This window comes from Camelina sativa, chromosome 4 (genome assembly GCF_030686135.1).
Source record: "Camelina sativa cultivar CO46 ecotype springtype chromosome 4, ASM3068613v1".
NCBI classification, from domain to species: domain Eukaryota; kingdom Viridiplantae; phylum Streptophyta; class Magnoliopsida; order Brassicales; family Brassicaceae; genus Camelina; species Camelina sativa.
In genome coordinates, this window is record NC_141883.1 from 18,890,819 (window position 1) to 18,915,858 (window position 25,040).

The window sequence follows — 25,040 nt, forward strand, 5'->3', positions numbered from 1 at the left end:
TGGAAAAGATTTATACGTAACTCCTCCGGTCCTGTATTAAATATCTGTGATAACAACGTAACATTGACATATATAATCATACAAAGACTTAATACAGTATTTTAGTTTTTCTATAATCGTATATCTACGTTGACCTTAGAGGCTAATTATGCACTATCCACGTTGAGAAATATTTTATGAACCTAATAGTATGAATTATATTGATGACAAAATGTAGAATTAGCGATTTACTAATAATTTTAGGACAATTTCAAATTCAGATTTATAAGTCTTCGTCAAAATTTATAGTAATTAGTTTTCTTTGTGAAAGAATGTGGCGTTGTATCACATTTAACATTGAAAACATCAGTTAATAACGTAATTAGATCTTAGTTTAAAGCACAAACTGTTGAATTCTATCGAATAAAATACCATATAATCGTACAAACAAGGGGCCATACTACAACTAAATTATATAAATTTTCAACATAATAAACTCATGCATAGCTTAATGGTTGAAAGATCCGTAATAAACTACGAGAACTAGGATTTTAATTTTCTTACTACGATTTCCATCAAGATTGTCCATTGATAGACGAAGACTATGTGATAGTGGCAGACGTAGACATAAAAAGAAAGCCGAGCAAACCTATCTTGAAGAGAACCTTTGATAGATCATATAAAAGAAGAGAAACTTATTAAGATGTAAAAAATAGTTTCCCCTATATATGTCATACTACTTTCTTTATAAGTTAATTTTAGAATATTGGTTATGGTGGGATGTGATAATCTGATGATGTAACGAGAGCTCCCAAACGCAGTCCATCCAACACTCGTGGGCATGGCCGCCCACATGGCACGCCGTTCTTTCAACTCTGACGACTCTCTGAAACTTTCTCAAAATCTGGACTCACGCACCCAAAAGGGCATTTTCGTCAAACACATACGAATTCACAGCTTGGCCCACCCACCTCACCTCAGAAGTTGCAAAAACATGAGAAGGGTACTTACGTAACTGGTAGGTCAATATGGAGAGGCAATGGCATATTCGCATATACCCAGAGAATGATACTTAACGTGCAGTGGATATTCTATCAACATGTCAGGGCCCATATCAGGCCCCATTTGGTGCCACGTCTTTTGTATGGAACCTCCCGACGTGGTAATATAATAGCTGTGGTGTGGATCTTTGTTGTTTCTCACCCTTTCATGATGACTCGGCGAGGCGACCAAATATGTCTTGAATTGATTCTAGCCTTGGGTTCGAACCGACGTGCTGTTATTTCCATTATTATAATTCGTTTTAGACAATTTAGTTGTCATACACTCGACACGAGTTTCCACTTATAGATTTTAAATAACAAATCTTAGTTAGGTCATATTAGTCTAGGGGGGTCTAGCTAATTACAACAATGCCAGCAGAATTAAATTGCGATAGAAAGAGAAACTATAATATATATGAGATTTTTTAAACCTAATGAAAGCAAAACTTTGTACGCAATTATTAGAGTTAAGTTATATTTTTTATATTTTCATTTATGTAATTTAAACATTTTGAGTGACTACTGATACGCTCAATCGTGTTTGTATAAATTTACCTGAAAGATATGGAAACTTTGATGTCGACAGGAAAAAATATGATAGTTTTGGCTTTTACATTCTTTGTAATTCAGAATCTTGACATCCACATATATATGGCTGTGGCTTCATTAATTAGTCTCATTACAATATTAATTAGTCTATCTGAAAATTTCATGACCACATGAAAACTATTTCTTCCATTTTCAAGATGTTCAGTAAGAAACAAAAATAGAATAATGTATGATATACATCACTAACTTCTACGTGTGGATTGTGACCTAGACAAATGACTGTATAAGAAGTCCAGCTCGTAAGGATTTCGAATTTTATATGTCTAGGGCTGATATGATATGACAAAAACAAAAATAATGTGACAAAGTATTACTTTACAATTCAGAATCAAATGGGAAATATTTTTACGGCCGTATAACAAAAACATTTAGATTCCATGCGAACATGTTTTACAAATACTGTATATTTTTATCTCTCAAAATAAATTGTTACGCCTTTCGGTTCGGCAAAGGACTCTCCTCAAATATGTCTACGCGTGGAAGTATAAATGTGGCACTCATATAAATGTACATATATTGACAAATAATTTATACATTCTTTGTGTATAAAATTTATACTTTACCTTATATTAGAACGTGTGTAAACCTAATATGAACATTAACTAATGTGAAAATCTACGTACCCACCAAGATTAAGGACCACAGCTTCTGATTTCTAGTATTTGATCTCGTGGTTTTAGACCACTACATTTGATTAGTGATTTGTTTAGTAATAGAATAAAATGTATAAGACTAACTTAGCGTTTTCTACATATGCATGGGCCACATTCTTAAAATTCAATAACAATTAAATGCACACATAACCGAGTAACTGATAATGATAGGTTTGGGTTGTATAATCAATCGAATTAAGTAATCGGATCCCAGTAGCAGCTGCATAATTATACACATGACGTACGAATTTTTCTCGATTGGGAAAACTTGTAATTTATTTTGTAAATCGCTTCTATTGTCCTTTAACACTTAAAAACTTGCTTAAGTCTCTAAAGCCAACAGAAACTTCAGACACATTTTTTTTGTCAAACCGGAAACCTCAAAGTCTAATGGTTCGTGTTTGTTGTGGGTTCATTAGTCTTTTTAAATTTTCATGACCACATGAAAACTATTTCTTCCATTTTAAGATATTCAGTAAGAGCATGCACATCGGTTTGGGGACATTTTTTTGTCCCTCACATTTAATAATATTATTTTGAAAGTTTTTTTATTTTTAGTATGAGCATTGGTGTCTATTTATAATTGGTCCCCCGAATAAAATAATAATATTTTGAAAGTTTAAACATTAATTATTTAAAATTGAAAAAACAAAAACATACAATTAAGAAATTAATAACAGAAAACATAAAACATAAAAACATCAAAACAAAAACAAACATTTTATTCAACTCATAAAAATTTTAAAATCAATCTTCATTATCCGGGAGATGTCCAAAGTTAGTCCAAATATGCTCAATCAAATCATGTTTTAGTTGGTCATGGGCTTGTTTATCCCGAAGTCTTGTTTGACGAGTAATCGTACTGCTGATATTTGAACCCACACCGGCGGCACCAACAGTATATGTTTGATCCACATGTTCTCCGTGTTGAAATTCAGAAACAATGTTTCGGTAACTGTATGTATGTCGTTCATCTTCGACAATCATATTATGGAGTATTATGCATGTTCTTATTACATTTGCCATTCTGTTTTTATCCCATAAACGAGACGGATTTTTAATAACGGCGAATCTAGCTTGCAAGACTCCAAAGGCACGCTCAACATCTTTCCTCACAGCTTCTTGTTTTTTAGAAAAGAGAGATTTTTTCCTACCTTGTGGAAGTCGGATTGATTGAATAAAAGTTGCCCAATTTGGATAAATACCATCAGTGAGATAGTACGCCAAATTGTACTCCCTTCCGTTGACAACGAAGTTGACTTCCGGAGCTTGACCGGTTATTATGTCATCAAAAACATTAGATCGATTAAGAATATTAAGATCGTTCATAGTACCTGGAGCTCCAAAAAAGGCATGCCATATCCAGAGGTCATACGAAGCTACCGCTTCCAACACAATTGTAGGTTTTCCGGTTGATCGTGAATACATGCCTTTCCATGCCTTCCACTCCCAATGCATACAGTCAATGCTACCAATCATCCCGAGAAATCCACGCTGTTCATTCTGATAGAGTAGTCTTTGTAGATCCTCCTGTGTAGGACGTCTTAGGTATTCATCTCCAAACACTTGGATGATGCCGGCGGTAAACTCGTGCAAACATTTCTGAGCTGTCGAAGCACCAATTCGTACATACTCGTCAACACTGTCAGACGAAGTACCATATGCCAATTGACGAATTGCTGCAGTACATTTTTGTATAGGTGAAAGACCAGCCCGTCTGGTTGCATCTTGGGTTTGGCGGAAATATTCGATTTCGGTAGAGAGACGTTGCACAATTCGCATGAACAATGGCTTGTGCATGCGAAACCGTCACCGGAATAAATATTCTGGATATGTTGGAGTGTCACTAAAATAATCATTCCAAAGATTATTGTGGCCTTCTTCCCGGTTTCGCTCGATAAAAATCCTATCGTTTGGCTGGTTTGGTTCCGGAATAATATGCGAAACATCATAAATGTTTTCTAAATAGCCCTCAAAATGATCATTATCATCGGCTTGGTAGTGATAATGATTATCATCGGCTTGGTAGTGATAATGGTTTGAAGATGATCCCATTTCAAGAGAAAAGAAAAGAAATGAAGAAATAACTTGTATTAAAGAGAAAGGAAGAGAAAGGAAGATAGAGGAAGAAATAACTTGTGAATATGTTGTTGCTTTGATCTTGTTTGGTGTGAGTATTTTGTTGTTTTGATGGTGTTTGAGGAGAATGTTTTGTTGCTTTAGTCTTGTTTGGTGTGAGTGAAGAGTTATCATATATATAATGGAAGACTAGTGTCCGTAACCCGTGAGCCTCAACAAAACAAAACAAGGTACAAGGCAAAACAAAACAAAAGTACCCGTGGGATAGCAAAACAAAACAACGTACATAGTCAAAAATTGTAACCCGTGAGCCTCAACAAAACAAAACAAGGTACAAGGCAAAACAAACAAAAGTACCTGTGAGATAGCAAGTTATTACAAAGTTACAAAGTTATTACACCATTACACCAACAATAGCTGAGAGTAGCTATAGTCCTGGCCCATTTCTTACTTAACCTGAAGATAAACAAGAAGAAGCAGATTAGACTTAGTACAACAATTGTTTTAAAGAACTAACAATCTGATTAAGTTAGTTAATACAATAGCCGAGTTACTAGAAATTAAAATAGACTTATATTGATTTAGTTTGAAACAGGAAATACAAATTAAACAGAAAATTCTAAAATAGGAAATACAAATCAAACAAACAGGAAATACAAATCACATACATAAGCCGAGTTACTAGAAATTTAAGCAAGAAAAACAAACAACAAACACATGCTCTAATATCAGAAATACTGGGACACTATCTTGTTCATGATAACTTCTTCACTCGCATTCAAGGGTTCTTTTTTGGCTAAGAGAGTGTCTAGGATGGCCAGCTTCTGTAGTTTCTCCTTTTCAGCCAATTCCTCTTTCTTGACATCCCACATGCTCTTATACTCAGCAAGAGTCTTCATGTTTGTGGACTGAGCATTGTTCCTCTTCGCCTTCGCAGCCTTGATCCCTTCTGGCCTTTTCTCATACTCCTCAACATTGCAGCTTGATGATTGTGAACCTTCAGTAGCTTGTTTCCTCTTCGTTGCAGGCTGAGATGGAGGCGTGTTAATAGTGTTAAGGGATAGAAATTTCTGCTCAAACCTTAACCGAAACCAACAATGTTCAAGGTTAAATCTCTTCTTATGGTCAGCGAAGTAGATATCATGTGCATTCTTTAAGATATCATTTTCAGAATGACCAGAGCTGTTCAGTCTCTCTGCAGCTGTGAATGCCGCACAGAACTTGTTAGTTTGGTCATTTATCTTGTGCCAACGCTGCTTGCAATGTGTCACCAGCATCTGTTCACCACCATTTCTAGCATGAGGAGTGTCAACATAGTATTTTTGAATCCTTTGTCAGTAGCTTCCTCCCTTTTGTTGATTTGCAACGATGGCATCTTTTGAAATGTTGAGCCATGCGGAGATCAAGACTTCATCATCAGCAGGTGTCCATGTCTTTCTCTTCATCATCAGCAGGTGTCAATGAAAACTTGAGAGAGAGTTGGCGCCTCAGAAGGTTGGGAGCTGTGAGGAGAAGGTTGTGAGCTGCTCTGTCCAGAAGGTGGATAACTTTCCCAACGAAAGTTTTCATTTAAACCACCTTCTTCTTGACTGCTAAGCAGGTTTAAGTAAGAAGAAGACTGAAAGAAGGGATTCGTAGAATCCATATGAAGAAGCGAGTAGAGAAGAGAAGGAATGAGAAGAGAAGCGAGTATAGAAGAGAAGTGATAAGCGAGTACAAGTGAAAAGGGGTTACTAAATGAAAGAGATTTATGATGGAAATAGGAAGAAGATGGTTGGGGTTTAATAGGTTAAAAGGTAACTTGCAATAAGTAACAAAACATAAAGACCAAACAACCAATGTCTAATCACAATTTATGACAAGTACACATTACAACTACCAAATTAAACAAGAAACTATGAACAAACCACACCAAAATAAATACAATCAACTACACAACAATCACAATTTATTAGAAGTACACATTACAACTACCAAATGAAAAACCTAATGTAAAAAATCAATGTAAAAAACATTTTAGCAACCATACGAGTACTTATCACACCTAGTTCGTATACATGTCGAAGCAACCATATCAATTACACAACAATCACCAAATTTAAAACCTATAATAGAGTTTCTGTATACCAATGATCCTTTAACAATTAAGACAAAAAAACCAAATTTTTACCAAAATCAATGTTAAAAACAATTTTAGCAACCATAAGATTTGGTAAACTATCAACAGCAAACGACACAGACACAAAGACGTTGATAAGATGAACTTCGACATACTTAACTTCGAAGTTCATCTTACCAACGTCTTTGACAATAGAACAAATGTTATACTCATGTTATACAGAAACAAATCGACTTTTAGACAGAGACAAATCGATCTTTACACAGAGACAAATCGATCTTTACACATGAAAAAACAGAACGAGACCGATAACCCTAATTCAATAACCCTAATTCAATAACCCTAATTCAATAACCGTAATTCGATAACCCTAATTCAATAACCCTAATTCGATAACCCTAATTCTCTAACCCTAATTCGATAACCCTAATTCTCTAACCCTTATTCGATAATCAGTGATAATGAGAGAAATCTCATATTGGAGGAAGAAGACAAACCTTAATTAGCACGATTGAACCGCCAGACAAGCTTCGGGAGACAAAGAAGATCGCTTCGGGAGAGAAGATCGGACCGCCGGACAAGCTTCGGGACAGAAGATCAGACTGGCTTCAGGAGAAACAGAAGATCGGCTTTGGTAATTCGTCAAGAAATTCCGGTGAGAAGAACGGAACGGCTGCGTGAAATCGTCGAGGATGTGTATCGCGTTTGTCGTCGCCGTCGAGAGAAAAGAAAGAAGTCGAAGAAACTTTGTCTCGAATTTTTTTTTCATTTAACCCTAAAGAATTCGACACCCAATCAGAATGGAGCACGTGACGAAGAAGACGGACGAAAAACATTCCCAAATAAGAAGCGTTTTTTCGATGTTGGGCCTTTCTGAATTAAATTTAAAAAAAAACAAAGGACAGCCCGAATCATCGCCGTTGCACATGGTCTAAGAAACAAAATAGAATAATCGATGTACATCACCAAACTTCTACATGGATTGTGACCAAGACAAATGACTGTATATATATAAAGAAGATCCAGCTCGTAATGAATACAATTATTATATTTCCAGGGCTGATATTTGACATGACAAAATCAGAACAAAAAGAAAAGAAACTGATGTGGCAAAATATTACGTTTTTCTTAACAGTAGAATATATATAATACCGAATTTAGAACGGTGTTTAGTATTTGCAAGCCGTACTTAAATTTGCAGAGCCAAAAAAATGACGATGAGTCGATGACCACAAAAGTTTAGCAAAATTTTAACTGACCCCTTAGTGACTTATGCTCTTAATAGGTCTGTCATTGTGTTAGTGTGTGCATGTAGAATTTGACTAACTTCTACGTGTGGATTGTAACCAAGACAAAATGACTGTATGAAGAAGTCCAGCTCGTAAGCGATTCAAATTTTATATTTCTAGGGCTGATATTTGATATGACAAAATCAACAAAATAAAATAAAAATGATGTGACAAAAATATTACATCTTTTCTAACCGTAGAATATAATTAATTATTACCGAATTAGTATTTGCAAGCGGTACTTAACTTTGTAGAGCCAAACAAAGCTAGGGGAAAAAATTGACTATGACGATGACTACAAAAGTTAAGCATTATTAAAAATATACTTATCTTTGCAATTTATTCAAAAAATATATGCATGTAGATTTTGACATTTTCGAAAACCCGGTTCTTTCAAAATTAGGAGTTTTTTTTCTATGCATCGAAATAATTGTACAAATAATTTCGAATTGCAAAAAAATATTTTTTTAAATAAGAATAAGAAGACTCAAAATGTTATTTTAAAAACATTATTGGTAAATATTGTTGGTCACGATAGGATGTAGAACATACAAGAAAAAAATATAAGTGGCATCAAATATATATATATATATATATATATATATATATTTTTGTGAAAAATTATGATGTTTTTTTGGTTGTTTTATCATATGGGCCAAGATGTGAGCTGCTAAATGTTGGAAGAGTCTCTCCATTTCCAAAATACAGACACAACCGAAGAAATAAAGGATAAGGAGTATATACAGTCTTGGTTTTATATGAACAAAATCGACTATTGAGAAAACGAAACAACCATTAGAAATATTTATTTTATCCATCTTCAATTATTTTGCCTAACTTGATGTGTCCTTTTAAGTGACATATCAATGAACGATGTATATATAGCCTCTTGTTGTTTTATAAAGACTGATCGATTTTGGATTATCCGATCTCTATCGACACTTTTTTTGTTTGTTTAAAAATGCCAAAAGTTTGGGTATCTAGGAGGATGGATGAGCGTCGGACGTGTGTATGTGGTGATGTATTTCATCGTCGAAAATCGCTGGATCTCTGTCCAGTTATAGAGAATTGAAGTTTTAATACCAAAGCTAGGTTTTTTTTTTTGTTTCCATTAATACAAAAGCACATATATTTATGTTTGTGTAACACTGATTGAGAATTAAATTATTACGTTCATATTATAAGAAAACATATAGTATAGTCTTTATGTTTGCAAATATAGCTTCCAGAAGAGTTGATAAAGACACTATAAATATTATTTTTTAAGTAAATATAATAATTTAGCAAATAAAGGCTGCAAATGGTTGTAGTTTTCAACCAGGTTGAATGAGTTGAACGTACTTTTCAACCTTGTTCAGCCAAAAATTCACCATTTAACATAAATATGTTTTCAACCTACATTTATTGGGTCCCACCCTGTGGCGGGAAAATAACACTTTTTGGCTGAAAATTGTTCAACTACAAAATAGGAGATATACAGATTGAACCGGATGGAAACTAAAAAAAAATTATATTTATTCAATTTATATATTTGAATTAATATTTTTGGCTTTTAAAAAAATCATTTAAAAAACAATTATGGAATCCAGATTGTTATTTCGATAATCTAGAGGAAAGTCAAAGATTGTGAGTTTAAAAAACTGTTTTTAAATTATATTTAATTATTATATATATATATATTTGTAATATATATATATATATATATATATATATATATATTTTGAAATATGTAACAAACGAATCGTTCACTTATATTTTTTTGTTTGCAAATTTTTCACATTATTTAATGTTCAATATTAAAATAAATAATTTAAATTAGCATTATTTGTTACAAATAAAAGATATTCTAGTACACAAAATCAGCTGAATTTTAAACCCTTTTGAATAATTTCTATTTTTATTGATTAAAATTGAAACTAAAATCAGATCCTATATATACATCACTCATCACGATCTATCTTTAGAAAAAAATAATTATAAGCTAAACACCTTTTTTCATAAACAATCATAGCCATGAATAACTATATGAAGATCGTCCGCGATCAAATTACTGAGCAAATATGGTGTGCAGTCGACGTAGTTTTCGTCAGCAACTTTAGATTTTATTTTATGGAATATTTTGTGGTAAAATATTTATTTCCAAATAAAAATTAATAATATATTAATCATAAAAAAAATATTTTTTATATTTAAATATATATAATTTCAGAAACTATTATAGATATATTATTAATATTATATTTTTATATTCAGCTATTCAACTTAATGGTCACCATTTAGCATACTAATTTATTTCTCTGCAGTTTATTCAGCTCATTTTGTTTCTTCGGCTCATTTTGATGGTTTAGCTCATTTTTATTCAGCCCATCATTATTAACCTATTCAGCTGGTTCAGTTTGTTAATCACCATTTGCAGCCAAAATATGAACGCTAACTAGTAATAGGAGTAGAAAAATTAAACCGTTAATTCAAACTTGGACTTTGTTAAACCGTAGTCAGCCCAAATTTATCTACCAATAAAATTAGATTACAAATTTGGCTATCATTTATTTCTTGTTTATGCATGCACTCATCAATCTTAAGAGATAGGCACATTTATTTGCGGTAATCATGCACGAGCCCATGTTTCAAAATTTCATGATTCATGTGTAATCTGTCATGCTCCTGCGACCTGTTGCATGTTGTGTATGTGATGTTGCACTTCGTCTAGATATCTAGATCTAGGTACGTCCAATATCTAACCTAGTCCCTACCTTGACCTTTTTTTCTTTGATTTAAATGAGCTAATCTTTAGTACTTTTCATTTGAATCTTATGTAAAAAGTAACTAAGATATTTTTAATTAATTATGCTTTAACCTTCCATAGTCTTCGACTCTGCACAGAAGTCAGATTGGTAAGTAATCATCAACTTAGGGTCTGACTGGTTCTCCAACTACCACCGGCAAACGCTGTGTTTGTGGTGGCAGCGGTTGCTAGCGATTGGTACCAATCACACAAACCGCTTCCAATCGCTCCAAACCACTGAATTCTAAAAGCTGCTTCCTGCAAGCGTTTGCGGTTGCGGGCGATTGCGGTTAGAATTTTTTTTTTTCAAACTTAAAACAAATCAATGATAATGAAATATTATATATATATATATATATATATATATATATATATATATATATATATATATTATCTAACTATTTTATTCATTAAGGATTGGAGAAAATGAAGTACGAATACGATTGAGAATATTAGATTTCAATTAACAATAACCCAGAAAACTTGATGTAAATTTAATGGCACATCACACATATGTTCAAAAAAATCTAAATAAATATAACTTTTCATCAGAAATTTTTAAAAATAAGATTATTTTTTGAAAAATATAAAAACAAATCACGAGTCTTCTCATCTTTCGTTTGATCATTACTATCGATGCAACTACTGCCCTACGAAACTTATTGAGTGTGTGAAATTTAAAAAGAAGATCTACGATCTAAAACATATGTTTTGTCATTTATCAAATTACTTGATTAAATTTTTGGTAAAAAGTCAAATGCATAAAGTAATAAGTATTTTAATATGAAATTTATTTGTTTTTAAATAATTATTTTAGTATTTTTTTAATGAATTTTAATTATAAATCAAGTTTAATAAAAAATTTGGTATTTTTAAACATTTATATAATTATATATTATATTTATTATATTTTAACCGTTATTGCACTCGCTGGTCAACCAGTCGTAAACTCCCGCAAACGCATCCATTTTAAAACGCTAAACCAATCATTCAAAACACTTAATAACACTTGAAACCGCAAAAACTTGTTTCCGCAATTTCTCGTAAACGCAACCGCAAACACTGCGGTTGAACCAGTCGGGCCCTTATAAGTTATATTTGGTGTTTCTGGATGTAGATGTGCGTGGTGCATATAATCGTATCCACAACATTAGAAAATCCGATACTGTAATGAAGATTAGAAAAATGGATATTAGAAAAATAGGTGGTTCATGTAAATCATTTAGCGTATAAGATTGTTATTAATTAGCTCTTCTTATATGGTATCACTTTTGTGCATATAACATTTCTCTGTTCACACAATGAAATAATTTCTCAAAGTACAAGGATTCTGGCTATATTTGTTTCCAATTTGGAGCTAGAGGCCCAAGCTCCAACCTAAAATCAAGCCCATTTGTATAAACAATCACACTTGTGTACACAGTCACAGATTATCCAACTGACAAATAAATTTGTAAAATAGAGAATCATTATCCAACTGACAAATAAATTTGTAAAATAGAGAATTATCTTTAGTCTCGTTTTACGAAACCCAAAATATATAAAAATATATATATTTGTGAATATTTCTTCCACACATATCAAAGAGAAATATTTTTATTTATCCCAAACCTTTGATATCAAAACATGAGACAACAAGCGCAAGTATTAGCAACCACAAAGCAATCATCTCAAACTCAAACCTCTTAAAACAAACAAAAGACAAAACCTCGATTATTTCGAGTACAAACGTCACTTGTGGTTTATATCTTCTTCTTCATCATCTCCATAACTTCTCTCTCTCTCCCTCCTCTTCTCCTTCCTTTCGCCACCGTTAGGCGATGGCTTCGGACACGTTGGACAAGCTGGTTGTTTTCTTGGCCAAAAGAGACGGAATAGACAAGCTCGTTAAGACATTCCAATATGTGGCCAAGCTCGCGTGCTGGCACGTTGAAGCCACACGACCCGAAGCTGCCGATAGGTTCAAGAAGTGGGAGGTCGCCTCCGGTCTCAGCCGCAAAGCCTTCAGGTCCCACATCTTTCTAATATCTATCACTTTATCTACACAGTGGCATCATCGTAAATATAGTCTAATAGATGAATTGAAATGAAATGTTTGCTTTATTTCACTTCTTGATTAATATCTTATCTCATCTACCAAATTTGAATAGTGCGACTAATGCTAATACACTTTATATTAAATGACAACAAGTAAAAAGTGAATATATTTACAATAACAACCGTTGTTAATTTATGGTCGGGGAATTATGCAAAACAGGACAGGAAGATCTCTCACGGGGTTTAATGCGCTGAGACGAAACCCTGGGGCAACCCCGGTGATCCGACTCTTGGCAGTCCTAGCCAATTCAGGAGAAATGGTTTACTTCTTCTTCGATCATTTTCTTTGGTTATCAAGAATTGGATCATTAGACGCCAAGCTCGCCAAGAAAATGAGTTTCATCTCCGCTTTTGGCGAATCTTTCGGCTACACTTTCTTCATCATCATTGACTGCATCTTCATAAGGCAGAGACTCGACTCCTTGAAAAAACTTCGGTATCCGTCCGATGAAACAAAAGATGAAATCAATGCGAAAATTAGCGAAATCCGGGGAGATATAGTGATGAGACTGATGGGAATTTCAGCCAACGTTGCGGATTTAATTATCGCATTGGCGGAAATTCAACCGAACCCGTTTTGTAACCACACGGTTACACTCGGTATAAGCGGTTTAGTGTCGGCTTGGGCCGGTTGGTATAGGAATTGGCCTACCTCGTGAGATGTATAATCAAAAATCTAAGGAATGTTGTATGTTGTTGTTTTGGAATGAACATATCAAACGTGTATAACTTTCTTGAAATATATGAATACGTCTATTTTTACATTGTTTTATGTGTCAAATATACATCAAACAAAAACTAAGGTTATACACGTTTGATATGTTTGATTTGTAACACTTGTGATTTATCCACGTAAGGGCATTTCTGAAAATTATGAATCGTGATAACTGTAAATAATAACTTCCCACTTCTCTCACTCTCATTGAGGAGACGGTTAACTAAAATGTTTTTTTTTTTTTTTAACTCATTTTTATCAAAAACTCGTTACCTTCTCGTAATATTTATAGTTTTTACTTACGTTCATTCAACAACAAAAATAGAGAAAACAAGAACAAAAAAAAAACTTGAACGTAACTGATGAGAAGAATGATTCCAACATCGTTTTCAAGTAAGTGTCAAGGAGTGATAAGTATGAATGCGTTGAGATGTTACGTGTCGGAGTTTATCTCTACCTTCTTCTTCGTCCTCGCTGCCGTTGGTTCCGTCATGGCTTCAAGTAATTTTACTCTTTTTCTAAATAAGTTTGATCCTTCTTGGTAATAAGAAGAAATTGTTAACCGTGTTTTTTTTTTCCCATCAGGGAAGTTGATGGCGGGTGATGTGTCGGGTCCGTTTAGTGTATTAATACCGGCGATTGCGAATGCGTTTGCGTTGTCTTCGTCTGTTTACATCTCTTGGAACGTCTCTGGTGGCCATGTGAATCCAGCGGTTACGTTTGGGATGGCGGTTGCTGGTCGGATTAGTGTTCCGACCGCTATGTTCTATTGGACTTCTCAGATGATTGCCTCTGTTATGGCTTGTCTTGTCCTTAAAGTAACTGTCGTCGAACAGGTTATTAAACATCTTGTCTTGCAATGTTTGGTTTACTTTTTTTTGCTGATTTGTATTCTTTGTTTTGTTTGGTTTTTCTGATTTGTGTTTTTATTTTTTATCAGCACGTACCCGATCTACAAGATTGCCGGAGAAATGACGGGATTTGGAGCATCGGTTCTTGAAGGTGTTTTAGCGTTCGTCCTAGTCTATACTGTGTTCACGGCTAACGATCCGAGACGTGGTCTACCTTTAGCCGTAGGACCTATATTCATAGGGTTTGTTGCGGGAGCCAATGTTCTAGCCGCTGGTCCGTTCTCTGGAGGGTCCATGAACCCAGCGTGTGCCTTTGGGTCGGCGATGATTTATGGAAGCTTCAAGAACCAAGCTGTGTATTGGGTTGGGCCTCTGCTTGGAGGAGCCACAGCAGCGCTAGTGTATGACAACGTGGTGGTTCCGGCAGAAGATGATCGTGGCTCATCTACTGGAGATGCCGTCGATGTGTAATGACTTGTTTTTTTACTGTTTTATATGTTGTTGTAGAGCTTTTCTAGTTTTCAGTTTCTGAAATGTTGTTCACTTGATGTTTAATTTATTGAATACTACTTTAGTAAAGTTTCATTACAAACAATTTTCTATTTTACCATTATGTTACTGTATATATGAACTCTGGTTTGAGAAAACTTAGCCGATACTTTTGCATCCAAACAAAAATTTAGAAGTGCCATTTGGGTCTTACTTCTTCTTCCTCATCGGTTAAATCACGGTACTGATACCATTCAGCACCTGAGGCACCAATTGGCAATGTTGGTCGGAGAAATACTTCAACCGGTTTTGGCACACTGACACAAAGACGTATCTGATGCTCTGAGTCATTGAGATCTCTCGGTTCTGTTCCTCGTGTTCTGCGGATTGGTTCAATTGAAATCCATCCTAACCCAGAAATTGCCACATCACTAGCCGGTCTGATCAAGAAGTGTGTCAACGTGAAATGATGAGCATTCGTTTTACCAAAGATAGATAAGGAATATAGTATAGATATATCACCTTTTTGCATCGATGATCTCGATTTGGAGTAAACGGTGAGATTGTAATCCTTTCCACTCTTGCATCTGATCTTTCCCTGATGGAGGTTTCAGAAGCACACCCACTTCTTTCTGCAGAACAAAAGGTTGTCAAGTAAGGTAATAAGAAAATTGAATTTGTCTTCATATTAGCTACAAAGTTGATAATTATGGTGAAAGAACTTGCCTGGTAAAAGTCAGTCGCTGTTTTGGTTGGTACTACAAGAATATCAAGAGCCTTTGGTCCATAGAATGTGATACATGTTTCTGGTAGAGCCTGCAATATGTCAAGTATGTAATGGTTTGAAAAAACTCTGATACCCACTGTAAAACATAATTCAGCTGTCATTCCGGGTCTAATATTTTACCTTCAAGATGTCGATCCTGACGAGACCTCCCCAGAAAAATGTATAACCATTTAAGCTCTCCTCACCCTTGGGACTACTTGACAATTGAGTTGGCAAAGTTGAAATCTGTAAGGAACAAAAGGATAGTAAAATCATCATACTATGTTACATAAATCAATCTTTACCTGGCTATAATATAGAAGACTTACATCGAAAGACTGGCCTCTGAGCCGATTTTGAGGAGCAAGGGCGGGTAAATCATCTGAATGAACAACAGCTGCTTGCCTATGGTGTAGGTGCACACCCGGTGTATCATACAACTTCTGCGGTAATAAGGTATTCTTTAGCAGATGTCTACTGGTGGCAGAATTTCGGAAATTTCTACGAAAATGGTGGTGGTTTAAGTTTATACCTCTCCTCCAAGGAAGGCGTTGATCTGAATTGGACCCAAGGTGGTTCCAGGGACAGCAGATTGAATTGGTTTGTACTTTTGAGCCGCTGCGGCAACAGGGTCCCTTTCGGCCATTGTTTCTGTATAATGAAGTACATATAGAACCATTCAAACTCGATTTATAGATGCAACCTAAATTGTAAAAAAATTAGCCCTACTAGAATAAAACAGCACGTATTCTTAAACAAGAAGAAAGGAAGTATTCAAGCAGATACAAACTGTAACGACAATTGACATATAGCAAATAGAGAACAAAATTGACTTACTCAGCAACGCATTGATGAATGCAGACTTCCCTACGTTTGCTGCACCCTGTGAAAGCATGAGGAAATGATGAATGAATATTTATCAGACTGTCAAAGAAGTTTCTGTAAAATTGCACAGCCTCTATCTCCTGTATGAATTGGTGAATCCGATAGAAGTATAGAACAGGGTAGTGTAGACTTAGTTGTTCTATTGGTCATAAAAGAAAATCAGCTTTGCCTAAGATACGTTAAGGTAAAACAATAAATTTCCTCAGTCCGCTAAAATCTTTGTAAAAAATTGAGAATGCACATACCAGAATGTAGACATCTCGTCCCTGAAATAAAAACAGGGATGGAGAGGTTAAGTTACAGGAGATAAATGACTAGAAGTTTATATTATCCCATATTGAGCCAGAAAGGAAACAAGATGTAAGCCTATTCATGGTATATACCTTTTTCTCCTTCTGGATTTCTGATGCAACTCCGCTAACTCCATCAAGAGATTTTGAACTTGTGAGATGGACGCTCAACACACTGTTAAAGTTACATCCATCCAAATCAGTCATTAGCTCCAGAAACAATAAGTCACCTTATGATAACAAACCTAGTTAATAAGCACTTGATACCTACTTAAGCTTTTTCCTCGTGGTCATTTCTACGACCCAATCCCCAATACAGTTCATATCTGTTCCTTTCGGAAGAAGATCAATCTAACAGTACAAAACACAGTTCTTTATCAGACAAATTTTGAAAAGGATTGAAGAAGTAGCCTGGTTGTAAAAAACCTTACCTTAGTTATAACTAGTATAATCGGATTAGCTCCAACTAAGTCACGAACACGAGCTAAAAAGCTTCCATTAAAATCCACAATGTCAACCTGTGACACCACACAAATGCATCAAACCGTTACATCATATTATTGATGACTGACTTCTTGGAACATGAAACAAAATAAGAGAAGTTGAATTCTAACCAATTTGACAATCAAAGCCTTCTCATGGCGCAAATGAGAAAGCTTCTCCCTAAGTTCATCAGCTGAAACAAACTGTTTCCCACCAGGGTATCCTCCGTTACCACCAACTGCTGTAATCATATGTCCATGTGACAAAAGCTGACACCGTCCACATAGTATAGTTCTTAACTGATGATGCTTCTTCTTCTACAATAATAATTAACAAAACATTTCAAAAGAACTCACTTCAATTGCATCAAATCAACTAACTATAAACTGAGATTCCAAAAGCTCGAATTCGTACCAAATCGTAAGTGATCAGATCGACAAATCCAGGAGAATCGACTTCGGAAGTCTGTAACGGAGCTCCGCAGCCGTAACAACACGAGACCGAAGTATCAACAACCTTCCGCACAATCTCTTCCTTTATCTTCTTCTTCTTCTTCTCCTTTTTAATCTCTCTCTTCACCACTTTCTTAGCTTCATGAGCTCGTTGATTCTCCAAGAACCTTTCTCCAGGAGTCGGAGCAGCCGCAGCGAATCCATCTCGTTCTGAGACCAAAACCGGAGTCTCGGAATTAGCAATGGATTTACATAAGATTGGCACCGCCGGAGTTCGGTAAAACACGGTGAGATTTGGTTCGCGTCTCGTGAGACGACGAGGAAGAGAAGGGAACGTTGAGAGTGTTCGTAGCGCCATTGCTGAGATTTTTTTCCCCACCAAGCTCTTGAAGAAGATAGAACCCAAGAGAGTTAAAGGAAAACCGAACCGAACCAAACCAAAACCAAAATGGGTTTATTGTTAAACCTCTATTTCGATCTAGGGGGAACCTTCTAGATGAGTTAAAAGGTTTAGGGTAGGGTTTAGAAATTCACTTTCCCGCTGTTTTCCTACCAAATCCGAAAAAACCCAATTTTTTAAAATGACAAAATTCCCCTTTTTAATTTGTTTTCGTAAAATTGAAAAAAAATTCCAAAAAAAATTCGAATTCGCTCTCTCAATTTTGAAGATTCGTCTCTGCTTTCTCCTGCAACGGTTAGATTTTGTATATGCGAGTTTCAATTTCGGAATTAAGCTTCTCGTTGTGATATACTTTTAATCTGGGTTTCCGTTTCTAGGGTTTATGGGATTTTAGTTTCTAAATTAGGGTAAAATTTGGGGGAAGGAGAGATGCATATAAAGGAGATATGCTTGGAGGGTTTCAAATCATACGCGACGAGGACGGTGGTTCCGGGTTTTGACCCGCATTTCAACGCGATTACGGGTCTAAACGGGTCCGGGAAATCAAACATCCTCGATTCAATCTGCTTCGTTCTGGGTATCACTAATCTCCAGCATGTTCGAGCTTCTAATCTTCAAGAACTCGTTTACAAACAAGGACAAGCTGGGATTACTAAAGCCACTGTCTCGATTACTTTCGATAACTCCGAGAGAAATCGAAGTCCTTTAGGTTATGAAGATCATTCAGAGATTACCGTAACTAGACAAGTAACTACTTATTTCACTTAAGGTTTCGTTTTTTTATAAGTGTTTGTTTAGAGTGAATCTTTTTGTGTTTGTGTGTGTTTTGAAGATTGTGGTTGGAGGAAGGAACAAGTATTTGATAAATGGGAAGCTTGCACAACCAAGTCAAGTTCAGAACCTTTTCCACTCGGTGCAGCTTAATGTTAATAATCCTCATTTTCTCATTATGCAAGGGCGTATTACTAAAGTTTTGAACATGAAACCTATGGAGATTTTATCGATGCTTGAAGAAGCTGCGGGGACAAGAATGTATGAGAATAAGAAAGAGGCTGCGTTAAAGACGTTAGAGAAAAAGCAAACCAAGGTTGATGAGATTAATAAGCTTCTCGAGCATGATATATTGCCAGCTTTGGAGAAGCTTAGGAGAGAGAAAGCGCAGTATATGCAGTGGGCTAATGGTAATGCAGAACTAGAACGAGTAAAGAGGTTCTGTATCGCTTTTGAGTATGTTCAAGCAGAGAAAGTTAGAGACAATTCTCTCCATGGGGTTGAACAAATGAAGACAAAGATGACAAGTATTGACGAAGAGGCAGAAAAGACACAGGGAGAAATATCGGAACTAGAGAACCAAGTTAAAGCTTTGACTCAGGCAAGAGAAGCCAGCATGGGAGGAGAAGTTAAAAATTTGTCTGACAAAGTGGATTCACTGTCTAATGAAGTTACACGTGAATTATCCAAGCTTCATAATATGGAGGACACCCTTCAGGGCGAAGTGAAGAATGCTGAACAGGTTAGCTGACAGTTACTTCCTTGGTGTGAAATTGTTATATATTCGCAGCTGTTTCTGACAACTTTTGGTGTTGCCAGATTTTTCATAATATAGAAGATTTGAAGAAATCTGTTGAAGAGAGAGCTACAGCTCTCAAGAAGTGCGACGAAGGAGCAGCAGATCTAAAACGAAAATTCCAGGAATTTTCCACCACACTGGAAGAGTGTGAAAGAGAACACCAGGTACAGTTGTACACTAAGAAGAATCTTTAGTTACTGAATCAATCATGTATGTTAATTGGATGTATGTCCCTTGATAATTAGGGTGTGATAGCTGGTAAGAGTAGTGGAGATGAAGAGAAATGTCTTGAAGATCAACTACGTGATGCTAAGATTTCTGTTGGATCAGCTGAAACGGAGTTGAAGCAGCTGAATACCAAAATTAGCCACTGCGAAAAGGAGCTAAAAGAGAAAAAGTCCCAGTTAATGTCAAAACAAGAAGAAGCTGTTGCTGTGGAAAACGAACTCGATGCTAGAAAAAATGATGTTGATAGTGTAAAAAGGGCACTTGATTCTCTTCCTTATAAAGAGGGTCAGATGGAAGCATTGGAGAATGTTAGCATTTAGCATGCTTTTTCTAGATTATTTTATTTTCTTCTTTTGTTTGCATAAAGAATACATCCGTGACTGATTTTTACTCTCAGGATCGAGGATTGGAACTTGAAGTTGGGCGAAGGCTGAAAGACAAAGTGAGCGATCTTTCAGCTCAATTAGCAAATGTACAGTTTACATACCGTGATCCTGTGAAGAACTTTGATCGATCAAAGGTGAAAGGTGTGGTTGCAAAACTGATAAAAGTGAATGATAGGTCCTCAATGACAGCTTTGGAAGTAAGTAGGGAATTATCATGTCATTATACTTATTCGGATCATAGGAGTTCTAAGGTGACTATTTTTTTCAGGTTACTGCTGGTGGGAAGTTGTTTAATGTTGTTGTAGACACAGAAGATACTGGAAAAGAGCTCCTTCAAAAGGGTGATCTTCGGAGGAGAGTTACAATAGTTCCTCTCAACAAAATTCAATCTCACCTAGTTCCACCTAGAGTGCAGCAAGCCACTGTTAGATTGGTATGTGGATCTTTTTTTTTATTCCTGTCAAATTCAACTCCCTTTTCTTTGTTCCTTGCTGATTCTCTACTAATTTTTAGGTTGGAAAGGGAAATGCGGAATTGGCACTTTCTTTAGTTGGTTATAGCGAAGAATTAAAGGTGGGTTGGTTGCCTGCTCACGGTAACAAAATTAGCTGATACCATGAGTTCATGACTATTTATTTTCGTTTGACATGTTCTAATTTTTTGCAGAATGCTATGGAATATGTTTTTGGTTCCACTTTTGTTTGCAAAACTACTGATGCGGCAAAGGAAGTAAGAATTTTTCCAGACATTAGAGTGCATGTGTGCTGACTCTGTGTTTGTTAAGGATGTATGTAGTAGAGATGTAGTTTGATTTCTAAGCTGTTTGTATAACAACCTTACTTGACATGTATATTCAGCTGGGCCTTTGGTTATGTTGTCATAGCCTCAATCTTCTTTTAAAATTTCAAATGACGATTTCCCTCTTTATATTGGTGGATGGGATATGACTCTGGCAAAATCTAAATCCTATCAATAATATATAGTTGTCTACCAGATAGAAAGGGTTCTTATGTTTATAGTTTCTCAAAACTTGATTGCTTTGCTGGGTTGTAAATGCATTTATCAGACATAACTTATTTTCGTTACTGTCTTCTCTGACTATTAGATACCTATATTTTGATGGCAAGACAACTCAATTTTCTTTAGATCTTTAATTTGTCTCTCAAATGCTTGTTCGGCAGGTAGCATTTAATAGGGAAATTCGAACTCCAAGTGTTACACTTGAAGGTGATGTATTTCAGCCAAGTGGTCTTCTTACTGGTGGAAGTCGCAAGTATGTCAATTTTTCTATTAGACCTGTAAATATCTTCTGGGTTTCAGACAGATATGGTTCAGCAATGCCTATAACTTGACCAAAAACATTGTATATTTCGTATTCCTCTGTTGTAGGGGTGGAGGTGATCTGCTAAGACAACTTCATGATCTGGCAGAAGCTGAAGCAAAATTTCACGTACATCAGAAAAGGTTGTCGGAAATTGAAGCGAAGGTATATTCCTTCAACTATATATATGCTATTGCAGCTGAACTAGGCATCATATAATTCGTTTGAAGTACATACCCATATCTTGTACATGTACTTCAGGTTAGAATTAGATCTGGATCATTGGAATCGAGGCTCATGTTTGTTCATTGGTGATCTAAAAGAAAATATAATCTGAGCTGCTGAAACTGACACTTTGAACCGTATTTAGATGTCTCGTCATCTCAGATAGTTGATCAGTTTGGTTGTTTCTGGCTCAAATGAAACAATGTTTAGTTGCAGCATATTTATATCTAATGTTTGATTTTCTAGGATTTATTGGTACCTCACATATGGTTGTGAAGGCTCCCACAGAATGCTGCTATCGGCTGTCTCTTTGGGTTTCTTGGTAAAATTAAGTTTTATGGTTGTGTTAAACCCTACTGGTTCTTTAAACTGCAGATCAATGAGCTTCAGCCTCTTCAAAAGAAGTTCACAGACATGAAAGCACAGTTGGAGCTGAAAATGTATGACATGTCCTTGTTTCTAAAAAGGGCTGAACAGAACGAGCACCACAAGGTTTTTGTATCTCCATTTGGCATCTTTTTTTTTTGTTAACGTATCTCCCATTATCTACATCCTTCTAGCTTAAATTTCCGAATTCGAATTTTTGCCTTCTATCGTAGCTAATAGGCATATCGCTTCCTTATATAGCTTGCTGAGGCGGTGAAGAAACTTGAGGAAGAGGTTGGAGAAGTGAGATCCCAAATCACAGAGAAGGAAAATCTTTACAAAAGTTGTGCTGATACTGTCTCTACGCTGGAGAAATCCATCAAAGATCATGATAAGAACAGAGAGGGAAGACTTAAGGACTTAGAAAAAAATATCAAAACTATCAAAGCTCGTATTCAGGCATCCTCAAAAGATCTAAAGGTATTCCAGATTTTTCATCAAAGACTTTGACTCTGCCATTGAACTGTTTCAAACTTTCAATCTTTTTCTTTGACCTGGTTTACCAACTTTTTTGCCTTTTATATTTCTAAAATGGCTTCGTAGCTTATGCTATATGTTTCTCTTGCTCATAGGATCATGAAAATGAAAGGGAGAGGCTTGTGATGGAGCAAGAAGCAGTGTTGCAGGAACAGTCATCTTTAGAGAGCCAGCTAGCTTCATTGAAGACGCAAAGTAGCACTCTGGCTTCAGATGTGGGTAATCAACGATCCAAGGTACTGCAATTATTTTTATTCGTGTCTTTTAAAATTAAAAAATATATGAGTAACGTGTGGATGTGATACCCCTGCAGGTGGATGGCATACAGAAGAATCATGATCAGTCTCTCTCTGAGCTCAAGTTGATACATGCAAAGATGAAGGAATGTGATACACAGATTAGTGGTTCCATCGCAGACCAGGAAAAATGTCTGCAGAAGATTAGTGACTTGAAGCTTGACAGAAAGAAGTTAGAAAATGAGGTATATTCTCTCTTCAATTCTTGCGGCGTCCTCCCTATTTAATGACAGATGTCCTGGGGTTACTTAATTGCTTTGACATTAATATTGAAGTAGGACTGGATGTTGGATGATAGAGGTGGATATAAGTGTTAGGAGTTCCTGGTAATTCGACTGTAATCAAAATTGAAGATGTTGTATACTCTATTAGTTGATAAGTAGTATTTACTGAAATTCTACATCTTAAGAAATGCACACTGTTCATGGGCGAACATTGTACTCTGCATAGGTAACAAGGATGGAGATGGATCAGAAGAATTGTTCTGTGAAGGTAGACAAACTTGTTGAGAAGCATACATGGATAACGTCTGAGAAGCAGCTTTTTGGTAAAGAAGGGACGAACTATGATTTTGAATCCCGTGATCCTTATAAAGCAAGAGAAGAACTTGAAAGGCTCCAGACAGAACAATCGAGGTATGTTTCTGAGGATTATAATATTTATATACCTATACAATGCAATATCAATGGAATGTGCTTTCTTTAACTAATTGAGAAATCACTCTATTTAACTAATTGAGAAATCACTCCTTTTCCCTTTTCCTGGCTATTCATTTCTCTTATAAAGTCTTGAGAAAAGAGTAAACAAGAAAGTCATGGCTATGTTTGAGAAAGCAGAAGACGAATATAATGCTCTTATGACCAAGAAAAATATAATCGAGGTTAGTGTTGGAGGGTCTGTGCGACTTAGTTTAACAGCTTTACACGCAGTTATTAACTATGGTTTTTCATTTTTCATAGACTGATAAATCCAAAATCAAGAAAGTGATCGAGGAGCTTGATGAGAAGAAAAAAGAAACACTGAAAGTTACATGGGTTAAAGTTAATCAGTGAGTCGCTTATTTAGTTTTCTTTGCTTGTTTCTTTGCTTGTTTTGTTTGCTTGTTCAACCATGTGATTCACTTCTTTTAACTTCATCGCGAGATCGATTTACGATATTTACACTTGGATCCTTATCTTCAGGGATTTTGGTTCCATCTTTTCAAGTCTACTACCTGGCACCATGGCAAAACTAGAACCTCCAGAAGGAGGTAATTTCCTTGATGGCCTTGAGGTCCGTGTTGCGTTTGGAAGTGTTTGGAAACAGTCTTTATCTGAGCTAAGTGGAGGGCAGAGATCTCTTCTTGCACTATCTTTAATCCTAGCATTGCTTCTCTTCAAGCCAGCTCCTCTTTATATCTTAGATGAGGTACATCTCGATTTTACATTTCTATGAATCATTGCTCTCCCTTTACATTTTCAATACGTAACGACTAAGTTCATGTTTTCAGTGATCTTGACAATGTTCACGATAACAGGACCTTTTTTAAGTTTGATGACATTCTTAAAAGACATAAGAGGATTCATGACTTTAATTTTATCAGGTTGATGCAGCTCTTGATCTCAGCCACACGCAGAACATAGGAAAAATGATAAAAGCCCATTTCCCACATTCACAGGTCACATAATTTTGCGGGTTTCTTTGATTTTGTATTCACTAGCTATACCCGTGATTCAGAAAGCTCTACTTATCCATTGATATCTCAAACATTGATGCTCTCTGATATGACTTCTCTTTCAGTTCATCGTGGTTTCACTGAAAGAAGGAATGTTCAACAATGCCAATGTTCTCTTCCGAACCAAATTCGTGGATGGTGTTTCAACAGTCCAGAGGACAGTAACAAAACAGAGCTAGTAAATTGCTTATATCCTTAACAGCACTAATGATGTATATACTCTTCTCTCTTCAACGGCTTCTATGTGTGTACTACGTGTCTTTTAAGATCTGTAGCCAATGATTTGTTGGTACCTGTTGTCTAAGTCTAGAAACCGAAGCTTACCGAAACTTAAGGTTTTTTTTGTTTGTTGTTGCAAATGTATTAAGAGATTGGGATTCTAAGTTATGGTGTGCTTAAATCACTGTTACCAC

At 35.7% G+C, this 25,040-nt stretch overlaps 6 protein-coding genes across 11 annotated transcripts; 3 read left to right on the forward strand and 3 right to left on the reverse strand.

Annotated features, from left to right (window-relative positions):
* Positions 1-889: 889 nt before the first annotated feature.
* Positions 890-4,066, reverse strand: LOC147945956 (uncharacterized). Its single transcript, XM_087509425.1, has 2 exons — positions 3,668-4,066; positions 890-994 (listed from the first exon to the last, which is right to left on the reverse strand). The coding sequence occupies exons 1-2, from the start codon at positions 4,064-4,066 to the stop codon at positions 890-892; spliced, it is 504 nt and encodes a 167-aa protein (XP_087365551.1).
* A 1,025-nt stretch (positions 4,067-5,091) lies between these two features.
* Positions 5,092-5,640, reverse strand: LOC147945957 (glutathione S-transferase T2-like). The gene has a single exon (XM_087509426.1). It carries the CDS (start codon positions 5,638-5,640, stop codon positions 5,092-5,094), a length of 549 nt encoding a protein of 182 aa, XP_087365552.1.
* Positions 5,641-12,131: 6,491 nt separating this feature from the next.
* Positions 12,132-13,417, forward strand: LOC104780542 (peroxisomal membrane protein 11B). Its single transcript, XM_010505041.3, has 2 exons — positions 12,132-12,564; positions 12,814-13,417. The coding sequence occupies exons 1-2, from the start codon at positions 12,377-12,379 to the stop codon at positions 13,310-13,312; spliced, it is 687 nt and encodes a 228-aa protein (XP_010503343.1). The 5' UTR covers positions 12,132-12,376; the 3' UTR covers positions 13,313-13,417.
* A 160-nt stretch (positions 13,418-13,577) lies between these two features.
* LOC104783876 (putative aquaporin TIP5-1) lies at positions 13,578-14,814 on the forward strand. Of its 2 annotated transcripts, none has more exons than XM_087511359.1 (3): positions 13,578-13,869; positions 13,954-14,204; positions 14,309-14,814. In XM_087511359.1, exons 1-3 carry the CDS (start codon positions 13,731-13,733, stop codon positions 14,366-14,368), a joined length of 450 nt encoding a protein of 149 aa, XP_087367485.1. In that variant the 5' UTR covers positions 13,578-13,730; the 3' UTR covers positions 14,369-14,814. The 2 variants fall into 2 exon arrangements, with proteins under 2 accessions (XP_087367485.1, XP_010507281.2); XM_010508979.3 differs by having other exon boundaries at positions 13,685-13,869; positions 13,954-14,207; positions 14,316-14,814.
* Positions 14,745-18,059, reverse strand: LOC104780543 (NO-associated protein 1, chloroplastic/mitochondrial). The gene is made up of 13 exons (XM_010505043.3): positions 17,547-18,059; positions 17,264-17,449; positions 17,081-17,167; positions 16,921-17,000; positions 16,743-16,824; positions 16,605-16,625; positions 16,312-16,357; positions 16,007-16,125; positions 15,804-15,917; positions 15,616-15,720; positions 15,435-15,524; positions 15,231-15,340; positions 14,745-15,148 (listed from the first exon to the last, which is right to left on the reverse strand). The coding sequence occupies exons 1-13, from the start codon at positions 17,940-17,942 to the stop codon at positions 14,899-14,901; spliced, it is 1,686 nt and encodes a 561-aa protein (XP_010503345.1). The 5' UTR covers positions 17,943-18,059; the 3' UTR covers positions 14,745-14,898.
* A 108-nt stretch (positions 18,060-18,167) lies between these two features.
* Positions 18,168-25,027, forward strand: LOC104780545 (structural maintenance of chromosomes protein 2-2). 5 transcript variants are annotated; one of them, XM_010505045.3, is made up of 21 exons: positions 18,168-18,278; positions 18,362-18,731; positions 18,817-19,497; positions 19,575-19,718; positions 19,800-20,090; positions 20,180-20,365; positions 20,437-20,601; positions 20,682-20,741; positions 20,835-20,897; positions 21,350-21,441; positions 21,558-21,654; positions 22,090-22,206; positions 22,342-22,560; positions 22,713-22,853; positions 22,931-23,098; positions 23,364-23,548; positions 23,700-23,793; positions 23,873-23,961; positions 24,095-24,320; positions 24,496-24,570; positions 24,693-25,027. In XM_010505045.3, the coding sequence occupies exons 2-21, from the start codon at positions 18,414-18,416 to the stop codon at positions 24,804-24,806; spliced, it is 3,525 nt and encodes a 1,174-aa protein (XP_010503347.2). In that variant the 5' UTR covers positions 18,168-18,278; positions 18,362-18,413; the 3' UTR covers positions 24,807-25,027. The 5 variants fall into 5 exon arrangements, with proteins under 5 accessions (XP_010503347.2, XP_087367486.1, XP_087367487.1 ...); XM_087511361.1 differs by having other exon boundaries at positions 18,170-18,278; positions 18,362-18,719; XM_010505046.3 differs by having other exon boundaries at positions 18,183-18,278; positions 18,391-18,731.
* Positions 25,028-25,040: the final 13 nt, after the last annotated feature.